At 45.7% G+C, this 24,105-nt stretch overlaps 1 protein-coding gene across 9 annotated transcripts; it reads right to left on the bottom strand.

Annotated features, from left to right (window-relative positions):
- Positions 1 to 2,057: 2,057 nt before the first annotated feature.
- Positions 2,058 to 24,105, bottom strand: LOC122679182 (glycosyl-phosphatidylinositol-anchored molecule-like protein). 9 transcript variants are annotated; one of them, XM_043879488.1, is made up of 6 exons: positions 23,859 to 24,105; positions 22,469 to 22,595; positions 10,747 to 10,799; positions 10,329 to 10,407; positions 9,630 to 9,737; positions 2,058 to 2,558 (listed from the first exon to the last, which is right to left on the bottom strand). In XM_043879488.1, the coding sequence occupies exons 3-6, from the start codon at positions 10,765 to 10,767 to the stop codon at positions 2,260 to 2,262; spliced, it is 507 nt and encodes a 168-aa protein (XP_043735423.1). In that variant the 5' UTR covers positions 10,768 to 10,799; positions 22,469 to 22,595; positions 23,859 to 24,105; the 3' UTR covers positions 2,058 to 2,259. The 9 variants fall into 9 exon arrangements, with proteins under 9 accessions (XP_043735423.1, XP_043735424.1, XP_043735422.1 ...); XM_043879489.1 differs by having other exon boundaries at positions 22,469 to 22,590; XM_043879487.1 differs by lacking the exon at positions 22,469 to 22,595.

Raw genomic sequence — 24,105 nt, 5'->3', positions numbered from 1 at the left:
ATGACCCCATTCGTAGCGTAGAAAAGAAAATCCACATCCTCCCCACCTCTGTAGACACAGAGGAGCATTTAACCAAATTCAATACCATTGTTGTGCTAAGAGATAAGGCACAAACCAGGAGTGGAACAAGGGCATCTATGGAGAACTCAGGGCTAGCCCCATACTTCATTGTGAAAAACAGGCTATTTTCCTCCTCAGACCAGGAACAGGATGTCTGCTCTCACCACTGCCAGTCAGCCCAGTCCTGGAGGTTCTACCAGAGCACTTTGGCAACTAGAAGTCATCCAGGCTGAAGAGGAAGGACAACTGTCTCTAGGGATGGATCAGATGATCTTGTTTACAGACTATCCTAAGGAAATCACTTCAAAGGATTATTTCTAATAAAGCTGTGCAGCAATATTTCAAGATCCAAGTGCAGGGTATAAAAATCTACTGCATTTCTCTTCACTTGTGATGATGAAGGAAACCCATTCTATTTACAAGAGTGTCAAAAAGAGGGACACACCTAGGAATGAGTTCAGCAACAGATGTTCAAATTTTTCCTGAGAAAACCACAAAGCACCACTGAAGAAATGAAAGATGGCTACCGTTGTAAAGCCTCCTGCATCCATGGATCAGAAGATAGCATATTGCTACCAGGACAATTCTCCTCACATCACTCTCCAGATTTGATGTAATCCCAGTGAAATTTCCGGGCTTCCCTAGCAGCTCAGGGGTAAAGAATCTACCTGCAATGCAGGAGATGCAAGTTAATTCCCTGGTCTGGGAAGATCCCCTAGAGGAGGGCATGGCAACCCACCCCAGCGTTCTTGCCTGGAGAATCCCATGGACAGAGGAGCCTGATGGGCTACAGTTCATACGGTCTCAAAGAGTCGGACACGACTGAAACGACTGGGCACACACGCATGCTCTGAAAATTCCATGTTCTCCTGTGTAGAAAGTGCCAAGTTGATTCTGAGATTCACATGGAATGCAAAGAACCTAGATAGCCAGTGTAATCCTAAAAAAGTACGACAAGGCAGGAGGATTCCCGTGTGCAGATTTCTAAGCTTACTGCAGAGCAAACCTGTTCAAGTCAGGATGGTACTGGCACAAGCACAGACAGACCAATGGACCAGAACTGAGAGTCCAGAAATGAAATGATACATCTGTGGTCACTTGAGTTTCTACAGAGGGGCTAAGGCCATTCAACAGGGAGCATCTGTTTTCGAGGAATGTTGCTGGGACAACTTTCTAGCCACGTGGGGAAAAAAAGAGTTGGACCTTTATCTCACTCAGACAAGAACCAACTCTAATGCCCAGAGACTTAATCGTAACAGCTAACAGTGTAAAAGCTTCAGAAGAATACATGAAGCTACTTCTTCATGATCCTGGATTTGGCGAAAGATTCTTAAACGTGGCAGCGAGTGCTGTTAAAATGTGAATTTGATGCACTGTTTTATCTCAGTCATTTCAATTCAGGTTGACTTAAAGGAGTAGAAGGAGGAAGAGAGCAAAGATGGTCTGAGTTTCTGTTGCATCAACACCTTTTTCTGATACTGAACTTGGGAGCACAGAGCGTGACAGTAGTCGCCTGGACTTCTGTACCTGCCACTTGAAGGCAGTCAGAAGCTGGCCTTAGGGCCCTCACCCTCCTAAGTAGGCAGCATCTGGAGAAACGTTCTGTCACTCTTAGGAAGCCAGGCGCCACCGTGGGAGACGGCTCGAGTCCTGCAGAAGGTGTCTGACGGCACCACGCAGGGCGATGCACAGTCTCCATGGCAGCTCTGCCTGTCCTCATTCCACTGCATCGCCAAGCACACTCTGGACTTCCGCCGTCCCCACCTGAACACTGGGAGCGTGCAGGCTCGGCTGCCTCAGGGGCATGTGGTCTGAGCGAACCTGGGGCCACTCTTTAGGCGGGCATGTAGACTAGGCCCTGTGACACTTTTGCTGTTAAAATACTCCGCCTCTGCTTCCTAAAGTGGCAAGAGGTTGTTGACTATGTGTGAAGTGACTCCTACTGAGGGGAAGAAAGATCAAACATTAAAACCACAAGGAAATCTCTGAGTCCACAGTACCTGAACGAGTCTGGTGTTTATTTCTCTCTTGCAACAGGTGCTAAATGGGGAACTCATCAACCGGGGGCTCTAGAGGTCAGGGAGAGTAATAGTAAAGGACACAAGAGAGTGTGTTCTTGTGAGTGTGGCTGACAGGAGAGTAAAGGAGAGCTAACTTGTGAGAGATGGGGAGATGATCAGCCCCTCCAAAGGGGGCTTCTCAGGTCAGCGTGTTCCTGACTAGAATGGAGACGATGCTCAGGAACAAAGCTGACTGCACCAATTGTGCATTATCTTCTATATCCTCTTCAAGTGTGTATTCTGCTGTGATGTCCCTCTCCAGATTACTAGGTCCTTGGAAATTGCACATGTTCGCACCACAACAATTAACCCAATAAAAACTGTTAAATCTATGAGTCGTCTTTCTTCTGGGGGCTTCTGGAGGCTCTTCGGATCTATACATAAATGTGCAGTTAAATGTGCAGTTCTTGACGACGAGTATGTCCCGAGAATTCAAACCTAAAAAGAAACAGAAATGAAATCACAGATTTCATGCATTAAACATCCAAAATCAGAGCACAGCTATGTTAACTAGCTCCATCCCTAAATATTGTTGTTGTTGTGTCATGCAGTCATATCTGACTCTTTTCGACCCCATGAAGGCAGCACGCCAGGCTTCCCTGTCCTTCATTATCTCCTGAAGTTCACTCAAACACAAGTCCACTGACTGATGATGCCATTCAACCATCTCATCCTCTGTATCCCCTTTCTCCTCCTGCCTTCAATCTTTCCAAGCTTCAGGATCTTTTCCAATGAAATCGGTTCTTTGCATCAGGGGGCCAAAGTACTAGAGCTTCAGCTTCAGGGTCAGTCTACCAGTGACTATTCGGGGTTGATTTCCTTCAGGACTGACTGGTTTGATCTCCTTGCCATCCAAGGGACTCTCAAGATCGTCTGCAATACCACAGTTCAAAAGCATCAATTTAAAAAAAATAAAAAAAAAATTTAAAAACCTAGTTATTGAGGTAATACAACTGACATAAAATAAAGAGAACATATATAGTGGGGGAAAAAAGCAAAAATCCCCCAAACGCATCAGTTCTTTGGTGCTCAGTGTTCTTTATGGTCCAGCTCTCACATCCATACATAACTACTGGAAAAACCATAGCCTTGACTATAAGGACTTTTGTCAGCAAAGTGATGTCTCTGCTTTTTTAACATGCTGTTTTACGTGTGTTTTTTTCCCAACGAGCAAGCATCTTTTAATTTCATGGCTATAGTCACCATTCTCAGCGATTTTTGGATCCCGAGAAAATAAAATCTGTCACTGGTTCCATATCCCCCACATCTATTTGCAATGAAGTGATGGGACTGCAGGCTATAATGACTTCATTTATGAACGTTGAGTTCTAAGCCAGCCTTTTCTCTCTTCTCTTTCACCTTCATCAAGACTCCTTAGTTCCTCTTCACTTCCTGCCATTAGCTGGTCCCATCTGCATATCTGAGGCTGCTGATATTTCTCCTGGCAACGTTGATTCCAGTTTGTGATTCATCCAGCCTGGCAGTTTACAGGATATAATCTTTCAAGAAATTAAATAAGCAGGGTGACAATATACAGCCATGATGTACTCCTTTCCCAGTTTTGAACCAGTTCACTATTAGGTCTGGTTCTACTGCTGCTTCTTGACCAGCATACAGGTTTCTCAGGAGGCAGGTAAAGTGGTCTGGTATTCCCATCTCTTTAAGAATTTTCCACAGTTTGTTGTGATCCACACAGTCAACCGCTTTGGTGTAGTCAGTAAAGCAGATGTAGATGGTTTTCTGAAACTCTCTTGCTTTTTCGATGATCCAACAGATGTTGGCAATTTGATCTCTGGCTCCTCTGCCTTTTCTAAATACACCATGTATATCTGGAAGTTCTGGGCTCCTGTAATGTTGAAGCCTAGCTTGAAGGATTTTCAGCATCAACCTGCTAGCATGTGAAATGAGTGAAATTGTGCAGCAATTTGAACATTCTTTGGTGTTGCCCTTCTTTGGGACTGGAGTGAAAACTGACCTTTTCTAGTCCTGTGGCCACTGCTGAGTTTTCTAAATTTGCTGGCATATTGAGTGTAGCATGTCAACAGCATCATCTTTCAGGATCTGAAATAGCTCAGCTGGAATTCCATCACTTCCACTAGCTTTGCTCGTAGTAATGGTTGCAAAGGCCCACGTGATCACACTCTTGGATGTCTGTCTCTAAGTAAGTGACCATGCCATTGTGGTTATCCGGCTAATTAAGACCTTTTTTGTATCATTCTTCTGTGTATTCTTGATGCCTCTTCTTTGTCTCTTCTGCTTCTGTTAGATCCTTGCCATTTCTGTCCTTTATTGAGCCCATCTTTGCCTGCAATGTTCCCTTGGCATCTCTAGTTTTCTTGAGGAGATCCCTAGTCTCTCCCATTCTATTGTTTTCCTCTATTTCTTTGCATTGTTCACTTAAGAAGGCTTTCTTATCTCTCTTTGCTATTCTCTGGAACTCTGCATTCAGAGGGATCCATCTTTCCCTTTCTCCTGTGTCTTTCACTTCTCTTCTCTGTTATTTGTAAGGCCTCCTCAGACAACCATTTTGCCGTCTTGCATTTGTTTTTCTTGGGGATCGTTTTGGTCACCACCACCTGTACAATGCTATGAACCTCCGTCCACAGTTCTTCAGGGACTCGGTCTTTCAGATCTAATCCCTTGAATCTATTTGTCACTTCCACTGTACAAAGCATTTTATTTAGCTCACACCAGAATGGCCTGGTGGTTTCTCCTAGTTTCTACAATTTCAGTCTGAATTTTCCAATAAGGAGTTCATGATCTGAGCCACAGTCAGCTCTGGGTCTTGTTTTTACTGATGGTATAGAGCTTCTCCAAGTTTCCTTCCTGGTGGCTCAGAGAGTAAAGCATATGCCTGCAATGTGGGAGACACAGGTTCAATCCCTGAGTCAGGAAGATCCCATGGAGAAGGAAATGGCCACTCCAGTACTCTTGCCTAGAAAATTCCACGGATGGAGGAGCCTGGTGAGCTACAGTCCATGGGGACGCAAAGAGTCGGACACGACTGAGCGACTTCACATTCTCCAAGTGTGCCTGCAAAGAATATAATCAATCTGATTTTGGGATTGATCATCTGGTGATGTCCATGTGTGGACTCACCTCTTGTGTTGTTGAAAGAGGGTGTTTGCTATGACCAGTGCATTCTCTTGACAAAACACTGTTAGCCTTTGCCCTGCTTCGTTTTGTACTCCAAGGCCAAAGTTGTCTGTTACTCCACATATCTCCTGACTTCTTACTTTTGCATTCCATTCCCCATGATGAAAAGGACATCGTTTTTTGTGTGTTAGTTCTAGAAGGTCTTGTGGGGCTTCCCAGATGGCACTAGTGGTCAAGAACCTGCCTGCCAATGCAGGCGATGTAAGAGATGTGAGTTTGATCCCTGGGTCAGGAAGATCCCCTAGAGGAAGGTCCGGCAACCCATTTCAGTATTCTTGCCTCAAGAATCCCATGAACAGAGGAGCCTGACAGACTACAGTCCACAGAATTACAGAGAGTCAGACACAACTGAAGCAACTAGCACGCACACATGTCAGAAGGTCTTCTAGGTTTTCATAAAACCGTTCCACTTCAGCTTCTTTGGCATTGGTGGCTGGGACATAGACTTGGATTACTGTGATGTTGAATGGTTTGTCTTGGAAACAAACCAAGTTCATTCTGTCACTTTTCAGACTGCCCCCAAGTACTGCATTTCGGACTCAACTTTTGTTGACTATTAGGGCTACTCCATCTCTTCTAAGGGATTCTTGCCAACAGGAGTAGATATAACGGTCATCTGAATTAAATTCTCCCTTTCCCGTCCATTTTAGTTCACTGATTCCTAAAATGTCAGTGTTCACTCTTGCCATCTCCTGTTGGACAACATCCAACTTACCTTGATCCATGGACCTAACCTTCCAGGTTCCTATGCAATAGTGTTCTTTACAGCATCAGACTGTCACCACCAAACATCTACAACTGAGGGTTGTTTCTGCTTTGGCTCAGCCTCTTCATTCTTTCTGGAGATATTTCTCTGCTCTTCCCAGTAGGAGATTGGATACTAACCTAGGCAGTTCATCTTTCAGTATCATATCTTTGCCTTTCCATACTGTTCATGGGGTTCTCAAGGCAAGAATGGTCAAGTGGTCTGCCATTCCATTCTCCAGTGGACCACGTTTTGTCAGAACTCTCCACCATGACCCATCGCCTTGGGTGGCCCTGCACTGCATGGCTCATAGTTTCATTGAGATACACAAGGCTGTGATCCATGTGATCTTTTTGATTAGTTTTCTGTGATTATGCTTTTCATTCTGTCTGGCTTCTGATGCATGGGGATGAGAGGCTTCTGCAAGCTTCCTGATGAGAAGGACTGGCTGTGGGGAAAACCTGGTCTTGCTCTGGTGGGCAGAGCCTTGCTCAGTAAATCTTTAGTCCGATTTTCTGCTGATGGGTGGGGTGGTGCACCCTCACTGTAGTTTGGCCTAAGGCAGCCCAGTCCTGGAGTCTGTAGTGTCTATGATAGGCTGCAGGCTCTATGGCCAGGCTAATGGTGATCTCCTCCAAGAGGATTTATGCCAACAGGCTACACCTCTCAGGACTGCTGCGGCCTGTGCCCCCGACCCCGCAGCAGGCCACTGTCAACCCACGCCTCTGCCAGAGACTCTCAAACATTCACAGGCAAGTCTGCCTTGGTCTCTTGTGGGGTCACAGCTCCTTTCACATGAGTCCTGGTGCGCACAAAATTTTATTTGTTCAGTTCAGTTGCTCAGTCATGTTCGACTCTTTGCAACCCCATGGACTGCAGCATGCCACGCTTCCCTGTCCATCACCACCTCCCCGAGTTTACTCAAACTCATGTCCATTGAGTCGGTGATGCTATCCAACCATCTCATTCTTTGTCGTACCCTTCTCCTCCCATCTTCAATATTTCACAGTATCAGGGTCTTTTCCAATGAGTCAGTTCTTCACATCAGGTGGCCAAAGTACTGGAGTTTCAGCTTCAGCATCAGTCCGTCCAATGAATATTCAGGACTGATTTCTTTTAGGATGGACTGGTTGGATCTCCTTGCAGTCCAAGGGACTTTTAAGAGTCCAACTCAACACCCAAACTCAAAAGTATCCATTCCTCTGCACTCAACTTTCTTTATAGTCCATACATGACTCATCTCCATACATGACTACTGGAAAAACCATAGCTTTGACTAGATGGACCTTTGTTGGTAAAGTAATGTCTCTCCTTGTTAATATGATGTCTACGTTGGTCACAGCTTTTCTTCCAAGGAGCAAGTGTCTTTTATTTCATGGCTGCAGTCACCATCTGCAGTGATGTTGGAGCCCCCCAAAATAAAGTCTCTCACTGATTCCATTGTTTCCCTGTCTATTTGCCATGAAGTGATGGGACCGGATGCCACGGTCTTAGTTTTCTGAATGTTGAGTTTTAAGCCAGCTTTTTCACTCTCCTCTTTCACTTTCATCAAGAGGCTCTTTAGTTCTTCTTCACCTTCTGCCGTAAGGCTGTGTCTTCTGGGTATCTGAGGTTATTGCTATTTCTCCCGGCAGTGTTGTTTCCAGCTTGTGCTTCCTCCAGCCCAGCGTTTCTCATGATGTACTCTGCATATAAGTTAAATAAGCAGAGTGATAATACACAGCCTTGACATACTCCTTTCCTGATTTGGAACCAGTCTGTCATTCCATGTCCAGTTCTAACTGTTGCTTCTTGACCTGCATACAGATTTCTCAAGAGGCAGGTCAGGTAGTCTGGTATTCCCATCTCTTTAAGAAGTTTACACAGTTTGCTGTGATCCACACAGTCAAAGGCTTTGGCATAGTCAAGAAAGCAGAAGTAGATGTTTTTCTGAACTCTTTATTTTTTAATGATCCAACAGATGTTGGCAATTTGATCCCTTGTTCCTCTTTATTTATCACAAGGCCTTAAATCCTTTTGAAAAATGTTTACGAATAACATAGTTTTGGCCACATCAGGTCTTAGATGCAGCATGTGGGAGCTTTCCTTGCAGCACCCAGGCTTCTCTCTCAGTGTGGTCCATGGGCTCCAGAGCATGAGGGCTCAGTAGTTGTAGAAGACGGCCTTAATTGCCCTGCCACCTGTGGGATCTCAGTTCCCCATGAGAGAGTCATTTCCTAGGCAGTTTGATAAGATAAGAAGTCTAGGGGTCCCCAAGGAGAGAGGGGTCTGGAATTCTCAAGGAGGAAGAAAGGACAAACTTTTTTCTGTTGTTCCTCTACATTCCTTAGGATTATATAACAATAAAGTATCATGCTTCAGGACAGTCTCTGGATTAAACCTTCTGGCTAATCCTGTTATCTTAAAATGTGAATTATGGGAGTAGGTCTGGTGAGGTCTTTACAAGGATTATGAAACAATACTGTATCCTGCCTGAGGACAGTCTCTGGATTAAACCTTCTGGCTAACCCTGTTCTCTTAAAATGCAAATTATGGGAGTAGGTCTGGTGAGGTCTTTACAACCTCAGACATTCTTTTGATTCATTGGAGAGTATATAACTCCACTGCTAACACTAGCAAGGGGGTACTCTTTCTGTCCCCTTCTGATGCCTATGTCAGAAGCTTTCTCTGTCTCCTTTATACTTTAATAAGCCTTTATTACACAAAAGCTCTGAGCGATCAAGCCTCGTCTCTGGCCCCGGATTGAATTCTTCTCATCCGGAGGCCAAGAATCTCAGCTTCTTTTCATGGTTCAGCTACAAGCTTTCACCAAACCAGGAAGTGAACCCATGTCCCCTGCATTGAAGGAGATTCTCAACACCAGAACACCAGGGAAGTCCCCACTGCCTAAACTTCTTGAGTAAGCAAGAATATTCAAATCCACTAGAATTCTCATTGCTCCATGAACACCTTCACCTAGGGATGATTTTCCATCTACACTGCCAACTTATGTAGGCATCTGGCAGCCCTAAGTAATTTTACAGCCTCTTGTCAGGAAGCTATGTAAAGGAGTCGCTCTGTTCATTATTTGTCGTAAGGAATCTAGGGACCCAGAAATGAATGGAGACCAGGAAATACGCTTTTGCTGATGTCCCAAAGATCACACAGACCCTCAACCAGAAAGCCCCTATAGTATGGCCTTCAGCTGATGGACCTCTACATCAGCTCTTTCTGTGGTAAGCAGTTTCCTGAGGGACCTAAGGTGCATCCATGTTTTAGGCCTGCTTTGTTGGAAAACCTTGCCAGAGGACCATGCTCTTGTGGGAAACAAGGAACTGCCTAAGCTGCACTGGGGAATCTACCTACTTGACCAGGGACGGCCAAGGAGCGGAGGCCTTGAGTGGCAGCAGTTCTTCCAGCCCTGGAGACACAGCAGGACACCTGAGGACAAAAGGGCCCATGTGGCAGGCTATGTGTCTCTGCAAGAGGCTATTACTGGTTGCCCTTGCCTCGTCCTGGAAACATCTTCTCAGGATCAGAACAGAGAGAGCAAAGAGTGGCCCTGTCCCCTGAAACTGCCTAGGCGGGGTGACTTGTTTATTGGAGTAAGAAGGTAATCTGGTACTTACGCATGGAGACAGTATAACACCGCCTAATTTCATAAGGACACGTTCTAAGTTCTGGACAATTAAAGGTGTTTTTCACTACACACTCATAGCACTGTACGTTATAGCTCCCTAGAATAAACAGAGAAGAGTCAGACTCCTCCTTTGTTGCCACTCACCGCATCTGCCCACAGCCGGCCCCTTCCCTCAGCATCAAGGATTCCCTGAGGATGCACAGCTCAGTCCACAGTGGGCTCTGAGCCGGGGCAGCATGAGCTTCCTGGACTCCAGGATGCCAGGAACACCCAGGAGCTTTCTTCTTCTCAGAGACAGGCTCTCAGGAAAGGTCCCAGTCTCTCAGGGGTGTGAGCCTCTGCTTTGTGGATGGACCCACCTTTTCATGCAGAGCCTGTAGTCATGAGGGGCCACAGGCTCCCTGAGTTCCCTGCACCCACCATGCCTGCCTGTTCCAGTGAGGAAGGGCCACAGCCAGAGACTCCCCCGGGCTCACTCTGCGGCCCCTGAGTCCACTGGTCCTTAGAGGAGCCTTCCTCCATCCTGACCCTCCCCCTGCTCCCGGACACCCTGTGCTCACCAACTGCACAATTGCTAAGATGGAGATCTCAGCTGGCTAAGATGGCAAAAATTCCATTCAGACCCTTAAAATGACCCCAATTAAGTCAGGTCTCATCCTCGTCAAGAAACAGAAGCACTGATACTCACAGGGCTCAACGAAGCCCAGTGGCCATCCCATGAAGAGGAGGAAGGCAAGGAGGAGCATCATCCCTGTGGGGGCTTGAACCTGTAGGTGAGGGAAGCCAGGGCACAAGTCAGCAAGTGTGTGGCTCTTATAGCCACGTCTGGTGTCTCATCTGAACAGCACGAGTCCTGGCCACCCTTCCCACCTTCCGGCACCTCTGGCTCTCGGCTGAGCACGGCTCTGGGCAATGACGGGCTTGCAGCCCTTTCCCACACACAGTGGCTTCGCCCCGCTCAAGCCTTCATGCTAGATGAAGACATGCTCCTGCTCTCCATCAGGCAAGAGCTCGAGGCTCAGATGGTCTGTGGCTGTCTCCAGGTGACCCTCACACTCCGCATGGACCCCCTGATCTCCCTGAGGTGTCCCGACCTCAAGGCTGACCTGTGTGAAGAGCTGGAACATGCTCCATTCGGTAATTCTGACTTGTATGAGCTCTGAGAAAAATGCAGAGGGCAGTGACAAGAGTGCAGGACCTAGTGGAGAAGCAGCCAGGAGCCCAGTGCCTGTGCTAGGAAGCGTGGACCACATGCCATCATGTCTCCCGGGGACTGGGCATCACATGGCCCCACATTACTAAGGGGGAGGCCCTGCAGCTCGTCACCCGACCCACACACCAGCACTTGCTGGAGGGAAAGCCCCCCAGCACCAGGCAGTGCCCACATCTGAAACATTTCCTTGTGGGGACTCATCAGCACCCTTGAAGCTGCCAATGTCTAGGGTCCTTCCAGAAATTCCCTCCCCATCCCCAGGGGCCCCGTCTCCCTTCTCAACCGGGGCATTTGCCCTTTGTGCTCAGGGGCTCCTGTCTGAGGGACATGCCTCGCCTGCTGCTGCCTGTCACCCTGAGGAGACCCAGGGTGGGGGGCAGCCCCTGACAGGTACCTGCCTCGGGACCAGCTGAGGCCCAGGATGGGGGCTGACTGTGCATCAGCCAGCCACACCCCTTGGGTGGGGACCATCAGTGTCCTGACCCTCGGCCCCTGGCTCTCGTCACGTGTCCTCTCTCAGGGATGGCTGGGCCTCAACCTGCTTATGGCCAAAGGTCCTCCCACTCGAGGTGAACTCGGGCCGAAGCACCGGGTGCAGGGGACCAAGACCGAGGAGGGGGTCAGAGCCAGCGTCCTGCAGGGGCTGCTGATCTGCCCAGCCAGTCAGCCTCCCACGTGGTACCACCCTCTCCATGTCCAGACCCCTTCCCACCCGGTGCTGTCTGCTCTTCTTACATCTGTCCCTTCCCTCAGGCCACCCGTGCTCCCACTGCCAGTCTCAAGAGCAACTCAGACCCAGAACCACCCCAAGTGCTCCCGAAGAGCAGCCTCAGATAGAGAAACCGAGGAGACTGTCCTATCCACCATCTCATCAGGCCAGCGAGGGAGAGAACAAGACGGTGGAGGAGTAGGTGGCCATGGAGTACATCTCTCTCCACGGATACATCAGGAATACACCTTTAGACACAGAAATGCGTCCAGAACACCAGCTGAGAGCGGACAGGAGCGCCAGACCAGTGGAACAGAATATACAAAGCCACGGAAAACTCAGTAGGACAAAGGAACTAGAGGGATAAACAGGACTAAGAGCAGGACTGGACCGGCCCTCAGCCAGTGGGGAAACTGAAGCAGGGGTCTGATCCCAACACTGGGGCAATGTCTGAGTCAGAGCAGAAACATTTAAGGTTGAGAGTGAAACAGCTGATCTGTGGCCGCCGAAATGAAATGAGAACCAGACAGTCCTTTCCACAGCCATACATACTCCTGACACAGACACAGGTCCCCTGGAAGGCACGTCGGCTGGGAGCTGGAGCTTAGGGATTGTGGAGCAACCCCAGGGCGAGGGCTACTGTTGACTGTGCAAGGCACAGCGAGGGGATGTGAGGGGGGAGATTGTGGTGGGAAGTGCCTGTGGAAGAAAGCCAGGCAGCCATGGAAGCAAGGCAATACTGCTGAGTCACGTGTAGTGGATGAAGCCATCACCATAGCCTCTCTCTCTCCACGCACCAGCACGGGCAGCTGAACAATAGAGAGACTGGCCCATCAAATGCCTGACGCACTGAACCACAGAGTAGGACCCCACCCAGGGTGCCTCTCTACGTACCTAATCTGCCGATCTACAGAGTAGGACCCCTGCCACGCGGGCCCTTCTATGTGCCTGATGCACCTAATAACAGAGATGGACCCCAGGCAAGGGAGCCCTCTAAGTGCCTGAATGGGCAGAGCTACAGAGAAAGACTGGCCAAAGAGGCCTTCTGATCACCAGCTACAAAAAGACTCTGATATGGCCATAACTGCTGCAGCAGAGGCAGTCCATGTCCCTGCACACTTGGCGCTTCCAGGGTCATCTCAAGCCAAGCAGCTGTGCCACCCTCACGGTTAACTGTCATTGGGGCAGAGCTGCCGCAGGCACAAAAAGTCTTGCGTCTACGCACACAGGAGCACTGCGGTAGTGTCCAACTCTTTGCCATCCTGTAGACTGTGGCCTGCCAGGCTTCTCCGTCAGGGAAGAGGGTTCTCTGGGCAAGAATACTGGAGCATATGGACTAATACTGCTTGCCATACCCTTCCAGGGCACTATATTTTCTGCTGCCCTAGCCGACAACTCCCCTGAGTACCTGGTGCTGCCAGAAGCCCTGTGACCCAAGCAGTTGCACCACCTCCGCACCTGGCCCTCACAGGGGCAAACCCAAGTCCTCCAGGGCAGCCTCAGGAGCAAACCCCAATGGACAACCAACATGCAGAGGTGGAAATAAAACCACAATTGAAACCCAGGGGCAGTGTGGCAAAGGAAGAAGACCCAAAACCTTCCCACCAGCCTTACAAGCTGCAGATTAAACCCACAGGACCAACGAGGCAGACTCTGTGTCTATGGTATGTATAAAAGGACACTGAGAGCTCCCACAAGTTAAAATGCACTAGTTCTGATAGCTATGGACATTGAAGAGAAGAACACACGGGAGTAGGACCAGGTTAGAATATGAGATGCCCCCACAGCAGGTCCAGAGACCAGCAAAGTGTTGGAGGGCATCCTAGGGAGGTGAGGTGGACTGTGACTCCCAGTGAGGGAAAGGACTCTGACAGCAGTGACTCAAGAAAAACATTTATGATTCTTATATTTTGACTTCTTCTGTAGATTCTTTTGGGTTTTTCCTCTTTTTTTTTTTTCCTCCCCGCCGACCCTTCCCCCCCCGCTCATTATAGTTGTTGATTGTGTTGGCACCATATCTAATTTACCTGTTGAGATTTTTTCAAAAAAACCTCTGCTTCCACATTGGGCTTTTGCAATTCTGTGTTTTCCACTTTTCTACTTTTTACCTCTTTTTTTAATTTTAATGTTTTAAACCTATTATTATTTTTTCTTCATTTATTCCTTCACTTTTCCTACTGTTCTTTTTCCCCTTGCACTTCATCTCTCATGTATCTGAATCTTCCTCATCTACCTCTGCTTACCTTTACACATCTATTTTTTCTTTCTTTCCTTTCGTCTCAACATATTTGCTAGCTTTATTTTCATAGCTTTATTCCCAAATTGGCACCTTGCTTTAGTTTTGCTTTCCAGGTTGTGCTTTAGTTAATTTTGTTCTGGTAGAGATAATTTTTGGTTTCCTTTGTTCGCAAGGTCAATCTATTGTACTTTATATTTGTTGGACTGTTTTGATTTTATTTACGGGTATATGTGTATACTCAGTCACATCTTTATTCTTGTTATAAATCTCTGCCTCTATGTTGGGCTTTTGCAGTTCTGTGGAGATTTCCTTTTTCCTTTCTTCTGTGATTTTTTTCTTTTCTCCTTTTTATAATTTTAAATTTTAATTTTTTAAAATCTACCATAAATTTTCTATATGTATTCCTTCCATTGACTTCCCTACTATTCTGTTCCCCTTGAAGTTAATCTTTAATGTATATAAATCTTCTTCATCCACTTCTATTTAACTTTGCACAGCTATTCTTTCTTTCTTTCCTTTCCTCTCAACATATTTGTTAGTTTTATTTCCATTGCTTTATTCCCCACTTGGCACCTTGCTTTGGTGTTGTTTTTCAGTTCGTGCTTTCATTAGTTTTGTTCTTAACTGGTTAATATAATTTTTTATTTCCTTTGTTTGCCGGTTCAATCTACTGTACTTTATTCTTGTTGGACTATTTTGACTTTTCTCAAGGGTGTATATGTATATGTGTACATTCCATTATTTTAATCCTTATTTGCCTGACTTTGTAACCCAAAACCCCATTTGTCTGGGCTTCAGCTTTGGTTTCTTGTTTTGGGATATTTGTTTTAATCTCACTGAGTGCCATAACAAACCGCTTGGGAATCGTTCTTCCTGATCAGAGATCAAGCCCTGAGCCTTTGGAGTGGGAGCATTGACTCCAAGACCCTAGACTACCAGAGAACTAACCCTAGGGAGTATCAGATAGTGAGAAGTCACACAAAGGAAACCACTTGAATACAAGACCCAGCATCACCCAACCACCAGTGGCACCCTGAACAGGACGTCTCATCTAAACAACAAACAAAAGAAAAATACAAACTCAATCATCAGCACACAGGATTACCAACTCACTCAGCCTTGCACATCAGAGGTAAAACAAACAAACAAAAACTCAGCACAAATCTCACGCTAATAAAAGCTTACACAAAACACTGGACCAACCTTAGGAGGGCAGAAGACAAAAGGAAGAAAGAATTCAACCTTGAAGCCTGGGAAAAGGAGACCTCCAACAAAATAAGTCTAAAAAACCTAATGAAAAGGCAGAGAAATACTACACAAATGAAAGAACAAACTAGAAACACAGAAGTCCAAATAAATGAAGAAGAAACAGGCAAGCTACCTGAAAAAGAACACCAAATAATGATAGTAAAGATGATCAAAAACCTTGAAGACACAATGGAGAAAATGCAAGATTCAATCAACAAAGACCTAGAAGAATTAAAGAATAGACATATACAGACAAACAACACAATTACTGAAATTAAAAATACTCTAGAAGGAATCAAGAGCAGAATATCTGAAGCAGGAGAATGAATCCGTGAGCTGGAAGATAAAATGGTGGAAATAACTTCTGAACAGCCGAATAAAGTAAAAAGAAGGAAAACAACTGAAGACAGTCTCAGAGACCTCTGAAACAGTATCCAACTCACCAACATTCGAATTATAAGGGTCCCAGAAGAAGAAGAGAAAAAGAAAGAGTATGACAAAAGTTTGGAAGAGATTATAGTTGAAAATTTTCCCGACAAGGAAAACGAAATAGTCAATCAAGTCCAAGAGGCACAGAGTCCCATACAGGATAAACCCAAGGAGAAACAGGCCAAGACATATCCTAATCAAACTAACAAAGACTAAACACAAACAAAGAATAGTAAACGCAGCAAGGGAGAGGCAACAAGTAACATACAAGGGAAACCCCATATGCTTAACAGCTGATCTTTCAGCAGAAACTCTGCAGGCCAGAAGGGAAGGGCAGGATCTACTTAAAGTACTGAAAGGAAAAAAATCTACGACCAAGATTACTGAACCCAGCAAGGATCTCATTTCTTAAGAGAATTCAGTACCACCAAACCAGCTTTACAACACACATTAAAGGGACTTATATAGCCAAGAAATGCAAGAGAAGAAAGAAGACCTACAAAGCCCCAAACAATTAAGGAAATGGCAATAGGAACACATATATCAATAATTACTTTAAATGTAAATGGACTAAAAGATACAGACTGGCTGAATGGGTACAAAAACAAAACCCACATATATGCGGTCTACAACAAACCCACTTCAGACCTAAAGACACATATAGACTGAAAGTGAGAGGATGGAAAACTATATTCCATGCAAATGGGAAGCAAAAAAAGCTGGAGTAGCAATCCTCATATCAGACAAAATAGACATTAAAATAAAGAAGATTACAAGAGATAAGGAAGGACACTACATAATGATCATGGGCTCATCAGAGAAGGGGAAAAAAAATAAAAGGAATCCAGATAGGGAAAAAAGAAGTAAAGCTCTCACTGTCTGCATATGACATAATACTGTACATAGAAAACCCTAAAGATAGTATCAGAAAATTACTAGAACTAATCAGTGAATTTTGTAAAGTTGCAGGATACAAAATCAGTACACAGAAATCACTTGCATTTCTGTATACTACCAATGAAAAACTCAGAAAGAGAAATTAAGGAATCAATCCATTCACCACTGCAACAAAAAGAATTAAGTATCTCGGAATAAACTTACCTAAGGAGACCAAAAACTCTATACTGAAAATTATGACACTGATGACAGAAATCAAAGATGACATAAACAGATGGAGAGATAGTCCATGTTCCCGGGGGAGAAGAATCAATGTTGTGAAAATGACTGTACTGCGAAACACAAACTACACATTCAATGTGATCCCTACCAAATTACCAATGGCACTTTTTCACAGAACTAGAACAAAAAATGTCACCATTCATATGGGAACACAAAAGACCCCGAGTTGCAAAAGCAGTCTTGAGAAAGAAGAATGGAGCTGGAGGAATCAATCTTCCCGACTTCAGATTATACTACAAAGCCACAGTCATCAAGACAGTACGGTACTGGCACAAAAACAGAAATATAGACCAATGGAACAAGCTAGAAAGCCCAGAAAATAAACCCAGGCACCTATGGGTACCTTATTTTTTGACAAAGGAGGCAAGAAAATAGAATGAGGCCCCAACAGCCTCTTCAATAAATGGTGCTGGGAAAACTGGACAGCTACATGTAAAAGAATGAAATTAGCACACTTCCTAACACCATACACAAAAATAAACTCAAAATGGATTAAAGACCTAAATGGAAGACCAGAAACTATAAAACTCTTAGAGGAAAACATAGGCACAACACTCGATGACATAAGCCAAAGCAAGATCCTCTATGACCCACCTTCTAGAGTAACAGATATAAAAACAAAAGTAAACAAGTGGAACCTGAGTAAACTTAAAACCTTTTGCACAGCAAAGGATATTATAAGCAAGGTGAAAAGACAACCCTCAGAATGGAAAGAAAATAACAGCAAATGAAACAACTGGAAAAGGATTCATTTCCAAAATATACAAGCAGCCCATACAACTCAATACCAGAAAAACAACAACCCAAGCAAAGAGTAGGAAAAAGACCTAAACAGACATTTCTCCAAAGACGACGTACAGATGGCGAACAAACACATGAAAAGATGCTCAACATCTCACATTATTAGAGAAATGCAAATCAAAACTACCTTGAGAGATCACCCCACACCACTCAGAATGGCCATCATCAAAAAGTCGACAAACAATAAATGCTGGAGAGGGTGTGGAGAAAAGGGAACACTCTTGCACTGTTGGGGGAATGTAAACTGATACAGCCACTATGAAAGACGGCATGGAGATTCTTTACAAAACTACGAATGAAGCCACTATATGACCCAGCAATCCCACCCCTAGGCGTGAACCCTGAGGAAACCAAAATTGAAAGAGACACATGGACCCATTGTTCACTGCAGCACTATTTACAATAGCTAGACATGGAAGCAACCTAGATGTCCCTCGACAGATGAATGGATAAAGGAGTTGTGGTACATATACACAATGGAATATTATCCAGCCATTAAAAGGAACACATCGCAGTCAGTTCTTATGAAGTGGATGAACCTAGAACCTATTATACAGAGTGAAGTGAGTCAGAAAGAGAAAGATAAATATCGTGTCCTAACACACATACATGGAATCTAGAGAAATGGTACTGAAGACTTTTTACAGGGCAGCAATGGAGAAACAGACACAGAGAATAATAGGCTTATAGACATCGGGAGAGAAGAGGGTGAGATGTACGGAAAGGGGAACATGGAAACTTACATCACCATACGTAAAAAAGACAGCCACCAGGAACTTGGTCTATGGCTCAGGAAACTCAAACAGGGCCTCTGTATCAACGTAGAGGGGTGGGATGGGGAGGGAGATGGGAGGGAGGTTCAAAAGGGAGGGAATCTATGTATACCGATGGCTGATTCATGTTGAGGTTTGACAGAAAACAACAAAATTCTGTAAAGCAATTATCCTTTAATAAAACAAAATTGAAAAAAAAAAAAAAAGACAAGACACACCAGGGCTTCCCTGGTGGCTTACGGAGTAAACGGTCCACCTGCCTATGCAGCAGACACCGGATGAATCCCACGTCCAGGAGGATCCCACATGCCGCAGAACAGCTAAGTCTGTGTGTGCCACAATTACTGAACCTGTGCTCTAGAGACCAGGAGCGGCATCTACTGAACTCCACCAGACCAAGAGCCCGTGCTCTGTAAGAAGAGATGCCACAGTAGCCCCCCTTGATCCAACTAGAGAGAGGTCCACACAGGAACTAAGACCCTGTACAGTCAAAAATAAATAATAACATAACAGTGAGAAAAATGAGAATGAAAATCCTAGGAATAAACATACCTAAGGAGACAAAAGACCTCTACTTCGAAAACTGTAAGACCCTGATGGAAGAAATCAAAGATGACACAAACAGAGGGAAAGATATGACCATGTTCTTGCTTTGGAGGAATCAATATTGTCAAATTGACTCTCATACCCAGGACCATCTACGTACCCAATACACTCCCTAGAAAATTACTAATGGTATTTCTCAGAGAACTAGAACAAAAAATGTTTGAAATCTGCATGGAACTACAAAAGTTCTGGAACAGCCAAATCAATCTTCAGAAAGAATAGTGGAGCTGGAGGAATCATACTCCCAGACTTCCCACACTCCCAAGCTGTGGCCATACTTCAAAACTACAGTCCTCACAAAGAGTAAGGCACTGACAGAGAAAGAGAAATACAGATCAGTGGAAAAGGATAAAAATCCCGAAATAAAGCCATGCACCTATGGTAAATTAATGTACAGTGAAAGAGGCAAGAATATAAAATGGAGAAAAGACAGTCTCTTCCTAAGCACTGCTGGGCAAACGGGACAGTTACATGTAAAAGAATGGAGTTAGAACATTCTCTCATACTGTCTACACAAATAAGTATATTCATGACCTAAATGTATTCATGACCTAGATATGAGACCGGACTTGATAAGACTTCCAGAAGAAAACATAGGCAGGACACTTTTGACGTCAAGCACAGCGATACCTTGTGGATCTGTCTACTACAGAAATGGAAATAAAAACAAAATTAAACAAACCAGGCCCCATTAAACTTAAAAGCTTTCGCGCGGCAACTGAAGCCATAAACAAAATGAAAAGACAATCTAGAGAATGGGAGAAAACATTCGCAAACAATGAGACAGACAAGGGGTTAATTTCCAAAATGTACAAACAGAATCAACATCACAATATGGATATTAAAAAATGAAAAATGGGCTGAAGACCCACATAGGTATTTACCAAAAAAAATAAAATAAAATAAAGGTGGCCAAAAGGCACATGAAAGATGTTCAACATCACTAATTATTAGAGAAATGGAAACCAAAACTCTACTGAAGAAATATCACGAGACACTCGTCAGAAGGGCCATCATACAAAAATCTCCAAAGAATACATGCTGGGGAGGGTGTGGAGAAAATGGAAGCCTCCTACACTGTTGATGGGAATGTAAACTGATGCAGCCACTCGGGAGAACAGAATGGAGGTTCCTTAAAAAATGAAAATCACACCTGCATATCATCCCGCAATCCCCCTTCTGGGCATAGATCTGGGACAACCCATAAGTCAAAGAGACACATGTACCCTAATGTTCACTGCTGCACTATTTACAACAGCTAAGACACGGAAGCAGCCTGAATGTCCACTGACAAAGGAAGAGGTGAAAAAGATGATGCAATATTACTCAGCCAATAGAAGAACTAAATAATGCCATCTTCAGCAATAGAGGTGGATGGAACTAGAGATGATCATGAGGCCTCCTTGGTGGCTCAGTGGAAAAGAATCCACCTGCCAATGCAGGAGACGTGTGTTTGGGCCCTGAGTCAGGAAGATCCCCCGGAGAAGGAAATGACAACCCACTTCAGTATTCTTGCCTGGGAAATTCCATGAACAGAGGAGCCTGGTGGGCCACAGTCCACGGGATTGCAAAGAGTCACACTTGCCAGTCCACTGAGCACGCACCCAGCTTGCTTACAGGCTTCCTGGCAGTCTTCCCAGGTCACTACGGAAGGTCACTTCCTGACAAGCACAGGAACCTCAGGATGGTCTGGGACCCACGAGAAAGGACAAATTCACCCAAACCTTAGGTACGGCACACGATGTCTGATGGCAATTATCTGATCTGGCTCCTCAGCCTCGAGCAAGCTTTAGAAGTCCAATCAGTCACTCATCATGAAAAGTTCCAGCAAACAGTGTTTTGAATTCTACACGGTCAACCTCTATTCTTGTTGCACTCATCGGAATGATCAAGCCAAGCTGACTGCAACTAGACGAACTGGCAAACGCGGTCTCACTATGGTTGTCTCCAATAGAAATGGGGGTGACCGAGGAGAGAGAATATTATGTTTTGGTAATACAGCTGAATGAATATCAGGTTCTACTGCTGCTGTCTACCTTTTATGTTATGTTTCTGAACTGTAAACTGGACTAAACCCTGAATTCTTCTAGTCCCATTCCTCAAAATTTGGCTACATCCTTCCAAACTAACATTTCCTGTTTCCCTCCCACCCTCTTGACTTGTGGTCATTAAGAACTAAAGCTGCCCTGTTTTGAATGCCATGCAATACAGGTGCACAACTCTGTCTACACTTCTCAGAAATTACCACAGCTCATGTATAGACAGTCATGGTGCCTGTTGCCATGTGGGCCACTCAGGACCAGCACTCAAGACCATCAAACTGCAAACCAGGAAAATCTGTCAATTTGCCACCACCTGCCCTCAAGGTAAATGCTTCAAATCCAATATGAGAGCTCTGCTATACTGGCTGCTCTCAACACTCAGAAACTGGTTTATTATTGGCTCCCATCATTCACCATTACTTCCTTTTGTTTCCATGGCAATGCCTCATCAAGTACCCACCCGGCTTCTCCCACAATGAAGGGCTAACTTGGGATGTCAGCTGCATCACTGCATCCTAAAATGAGACACAATTACTTACAATTACTTAACTGACCTCTGTTCAAGACTAAGAGTGTAATTCAATGAAAAATGGGGAGACCTACCACCTCAGCTTTACTGTGTGAACATTCCAGGCAAGGTGACGAGGACACTAAGAAGGCTCAAGGCAGGCCTTCACAAAATACACAAACTCTGCATAATGATTACTTTGGTTTAATATGACTTAAGAAATACCCAGTACAAGAGGACATGCTCTGACCCTGCTTTGTTCCCCTCAAAGCAAGAGGCAAAACTCCCAGGGAAGGTATGCCACCTACCTTAGGAGGATGGAGAGCATCCTTATCATCAACGACAGGAAGATATTGAGACTGAGCGGGGGCATAAACAAACTTTGTTACTTCTTCATTAATGTGGTACACCAAGGAGAAATCCTACTCTTATAAATTCTTCTCAAAGAATTAATTCTTTATCTAAAAGGCTACATAAACAGCCTCCCGTGGTCACTTCTTAAGTCCTACCGCTGTGGGGCCTCCACACCCACAAAATGAAATTGATTTTCCTTCTGTTAATATCACAGCTGACATCGACTTGATTACAGCAGGCAAATGAACCTAGAAGGCATTACAACCTCCACTAAGAGAAAGAAATGAACAGAAACACAGAATATCTGAAAATGAAAACTCACGGAATGGGACGACAGCTAACCAGATGCTAGAAAACAGAGCAATAGGAAATGTGAAGAAAGGTTTACACAAAATATCCAGACTGATACTCAGAGAAACAAAAACAAAGGAATGAACAGAAGTGCCAAAGGGGGACTCATGGGTCAGAGTCCCACACCTATGTAACCAGATTCCTTGAAGGAGAGGACAAAGAGACAGCGCCAATCTCTGAAGAAATAATGCCAGACACGACAATTTCCCAAGACGACTTGGGCCATCAGCCCACAACCCAAAAAGTTCAGTATGGCAGGTCAACAGGAAATCTCACACAAGGAAGATCAATCTGAGACAGACCACAGCTGAACTGTGGAGCACGATTCTTAGTCAGGGACAATCTGAACGTGAGTCAGAGGAAACCCAGGCAGTACCTTCGGGCAGCAACCACCTCAGCCATGTCTGGTCTTTCCACAAAAAGCCAGGAGAAACTTCTGTCCCTCAGGGACAATCACTTCCAAATGCTGTAGGGTGAAGACACTGTGCACCAGGACCTCTACTCTAATGAAGGGAAATGATACGTCAAAAATGAAGGTAAAATGAATATGCTTCAATACAAGAAGAGTTTCCCTGTCTACTTACCAGCAGGTCCCACTACAAGACACCTTAACTGCACGTCCCAGTTAGAAACAAAACACATGAAACTAGAGCCCGAAGCAGAGGGTGTAATAGAACTGAGATGTGGAAACGCCTCCGTTAAAATCAGGCAGAGTGAACTTGTAGGCAAAAAAGGTAACAGGAAAAAAAGACCCTAAGAGATGAAGGAGGACGGCGATTTCATGTCCATTAGGGACCCTGAACCTCAATCAAGAATACCATTCCTAACTACAGGAATATTAAGCAACATAGGAGTCACCTCCCCCGTCTGCAAATTAAAAACACAGCTCCAAAGTAATAATGCCCTCCCTCATTCCCACCCGCTTCACTCCCCGTAGAAAACAGAACCTATTTTGGGCACCACGATAATAAAAATATTACAAAACAAAACCAGACCTAAACAGCCTCAAGACCCGGCAGGAAAAGTAGGGAGACAAGCATACATTAGCGATGCGGAAATGCTGCAGACCCGGGGTCCCATATTCCATCTCAAAAGCCAAGCAAGTGACAGCCAATTCAACCCGAAACGAAGGACCTGACAGCAAAACGGGCCGAGAATGGAAAGGGAGGGAGTGCTACGTCTCAGGAGGAGGCTCCTCTACCCAGGGCCGAGGCTGCTAGATGGATTGGGGCACCCCATGGGCGCCGGGTGCTTTGGGGTTCCGTGGTGTGAGTGGCACCAGCAGGATCCCGCAACCTTGTTCTAGGGGCCAGGGGCCAGGGCCAAATCCCAGAATCTGCTGACATTGATCTCACGCCGACTCCGGGCCTGTGGCACAGCCCCCACCTCCCGTTCGTTGCCCACCCTTCCAGAACCTTCAACACTCCCCGTGTCCGGCCCAGAGCTTCGGAGACCTAGCTCCTCCACAAGCCCCTGACTTCACGCTCCACCCGTCGTCTTGTTCTGTGCTACAACTGTCGTGTGCTGCTAGAGACGTCTCCGCGCTCCATGTCCTTCCCAGGCGTCCCCAACGCTCCCAGGGGGGATCCCATGTACCGGCAGACCTCTGGAGCCTTCAGTCCCCGTGTTCTGCGAAGACCTTCTGGAATCTTCCCTGATCCTCGCGTCCTGCCAAGAACCGTGGAACTTCCCCGCCCCCGTGTCCCAGCCAGACCGTGGAATTTCCTTTCCACTTCCTCCCGACCCCACCCTTGTCTTGTCCAAACCTTCTGGCACCTTTCTGGACACGACCTCCAGGGGTTCCACAGGCTATAGGTAGTGCAACTGCCGCCGGCGTGTGAGGACAGGCCGCTCAGGCTCGGCGCCCACACTCCACCCGGAAGCACTCAGCGGCCTCCCCATCAGGCTTTGCGCGGCTTCCAGAAGGTTTCGCCGCGCTCGCGGGTGGGAGCGCCTTCAGGGGCAGTCTAGTCAGACTGCCTGGCAGAGGGCGACGCCCGAAAGTGTTAGGGA

This window comes from Cervus elaphus, chromosome 21 (assembly GCF_910594005.1).
Source record: "Cervus elaphus chromosome 21, mCerEla1.1, whole genome shotgun sequence".
Lineage (NCBI taxonomy): Eukaryota > Metazoa > Chordata > Mammalia > Artiodactyla > Cervidae > Cervus > Cervus elaphus.
This window is presented reverse-complemented; position numbering and strand designations above follow the sequence as displayed.

Bases quoted from the DNA above. Each gene is read 5' to 3' on its own strand.
- LOC122679182 (XM_043879488.1), bottom strand. From the start codon at position 10,767: ATGTTCCAGCTCTTCACACAG. The intron at 10,408-10,746 runs GTCAGCCTTGAG...CCTCACCTACAG, and splicing joins TGTTCCAGCTCTTCACACAG to GTTCAAGCCCCCACAGGGAT. The intron at 2,559-9,629 runs GTAAGTACCAGA...GTTTCTTTTTAG, and splicing joins GTGTTATACTGTCTCCATGC to GTTTGAATTCTCGGGACATA.